Raw genomic sequence first — 2,500 nt, 5'->3', positions numbered from 1 at the left:
TTTTGCCCCTGCAGCCAATCAGAGGCCGCGCTCGGGTTTGTTGTTGGTGATGATGATGATGACACGAAAATATTTGTTGTTACTGGAAGGAGAGAGCGAGGAGCGGGCGTGAAGGGAAGGGCCTGTTTTAACGGACACACAAGCGGTTTTGCGTTCACGGGAGCACCGAATACCGGAGATGTCGGTGAATATGGACGAATTAAGGCATCAAGTGATGATTAACCAGTTTGTTTTGACCGCGGGATGTGCGGCGGATCAGGCGAAGCAGCTTCTCCAGGCGGCGCACTGGCAGTTTGAGGTAACGTACAACCGCTGATTAGTGATCGATAACGCCATTAATGTGCACACACACATTTCGGTATAGCCGCTGAGCACAAAAGATGAGCATTTACATCGCTTCCCTGTATTAAACTGATGAATTTCTGAGGTACAGTCGTGTGGTTTCTGTAAATGTCTGACAAAGCGTTTTTTCTTCATTATATATGCACACGTCGTGTTTGTTTACGTGTGTGTGCGCGCGTGTGTGTGTGTGAGAGAGCGCTTGTTTTTGTGACATCAGCACACAAATGTGTATAATGACATGGCTATTACACACGAGCATTACAGGAGAAGGTAAATGAGGTAAAGTTGGTTTTATATTCGCACATTCGTTTATTTTTAATGAACGTTTGGCCTGAAATCTCATGTAAGCATGGCTTCAAAACAACATTAGTATTATTTAGTTGACTGTGAACAGTCGTGTATTTAGTCATTGGCTGCAAATAATATTTCCCTATTTAGAACTTACAAACAATACTGAAATTATATTAAGAAGGTGAACGTTAAAATGTTCAAATATAACTACCTCAATGAGGAGGTTACATATGGGATAGAGGTACATTTGGTTTTATATTCAAACTGAATATGTTGTAAATTCAAAATGGAGAAATCATATTAGTGGCCAATGACTATCAAATTACAGCATTAATTGTTTACAGTCAATTAAATAGTGCTAATGTTTTGAAGTTATACTTGCATGTGATTTCAGACTGAATATTCAAAGTACCATGGTAAACGATATAATGTCGCAAGCTGTCACTGAAAAAATGTGCAAATATAAAACCAACTTTACCTCAGTACTTTGAATAGATTGAGGTAAATTTGGTTTTAGATTGACTTCCTATGGTCATTTCATAGAAGTATTGTTTGTCAATTCAAAATGGGGAAAGCATATAAGCAGCCAATGACTATTAAAGTACAACATTGATTGTTTACAGTCCGTTAAATAGTGCTAATGTTGTTTTTCAAGTCATATTTACATGCGACTTTAGACCGTACCATGGTAAAACATTATAGGGAGCGTGTCACAAGTTATCACTGAATGAATGTGCAAATATAAAACCAACTTTACCTCAATATTGTTTTTTTATTTGCACATTCAGACTTAATATATTTTCAGATAAGTACTTTTTACAAATTCTAAATAAGGAAAGCATATAAGCAGCCAATGACTATCAAAGTACAACATTGATCGTTCAGTTAATCAAATCGTGCTAATGTTTCAGACCGGATATTTAAAGTAGGATGTCAGAAATTGTCACTGTTCATGAATGTGCGAATACAAAACCAATCGTTTATCTCCGTCTCTATTTATCCCACTGTCAGTGCCTCTCTATATGAATGTTTCCTTCACTCTTTGTAAAACCAAAAACATCCTGAAACCAAATAGTGCAAAGAATGCCCTCTTTTATTTTGAGCAGCTTTGCCTTGATTTACATAACTATGAAGTCTCCTGTTGGTTTCCATGATCCAGTGTCTCGGTCTGTAATACTGATAATCTCAGTGAGCTGCTGGTGCTTTACTGTGGATTCAAACACAAAGCTGATCTGCCTAATTGTTTCCTTGAAGAGGCAGCCTGGCTAGCGGGCTAACACATGCTAGCCCTCACAACGGTATGTAAACACTGGCCACCTCAGCATGAGATGAAGTTGAAATGAATACAATTGAGTTTTTTTATTTACACATTCAGAATTTCTCCTTAATAATATAATTTTATAAGAGTATTCTTTGCGAAATATAATTAGTGATGTCCTGTTAGCAGGCAATGTCTCAAGTACAACATTGTTCAATAGTGAAATAGTGCTAATGTTGTTTTGAAGTCTTGCATGTGGTTTTAAACCGAATATTCAAAGTACCATAGTAAACAATATAGGGAGCTGAACAAACGTGTGAATGTAACGTCTGTTATTCTGAATCATGGGGACATTTTATTGGTTTCAATGGTTTTTATACTGTCCATATGTATTTACTTTGGCCCTATACAAACCCTTCCCCTTACAGGAAACTAGTATGCAGTTTTACTTAGTATGATTGATAAACATTTGAGAAACTGGCACATAGACAATGTCCAAGTTGGTTTTATATTTGCACTTTAGTTCAGTTTTGAACAAAGACTATTTCTGACATGCTACTTTAAATATTCGGTCTAAAATCGCATGCAAGCATGACTTCAAAACAACAT

The 2,500-nt window shown here is 36.9% G+C and overlaps 1 protein-coding gene across 1 annotated transcript in view; it reads left to right on the top strand.

Moving 5' to 3' along the window:
- Nucleotides 1-100: 100 nt before the first annotated feature.
- The window catches only part of ubald2 (UBA-like domain containing 2), a 27,146-nt gene continuing 24,746 nt past the window's right edge, over nt 101-2,500 (top strand). Inside the window, 1 exon segment of the mRNA NM_001020768.1 lies at nt 101-298. Coding sequence (NP_001018604.1) covers nt 179-298 — 120 coding nt within the window. The 5' untranslated portion in view covers nt 101-178.

This window comes from Danio rerio, chromosome 3 (genome assembly GCF_049306965.1).
Source record: "Danio rerio strain Tuebingen ecotype United States chromosome 3, GRCz12tu, whole genome shotgun sequence".
Taxonomy (NCBI): Eukaryota; Metazoa; Chordata; class Actinopteri; order Cypriniformes; family Danionidae; genus Danio; species Danio rerio.
Note: the sequence above shows the minus strand (reverse complement) of the source record. Positions and strands in the feature narration are given on the sequence as shown.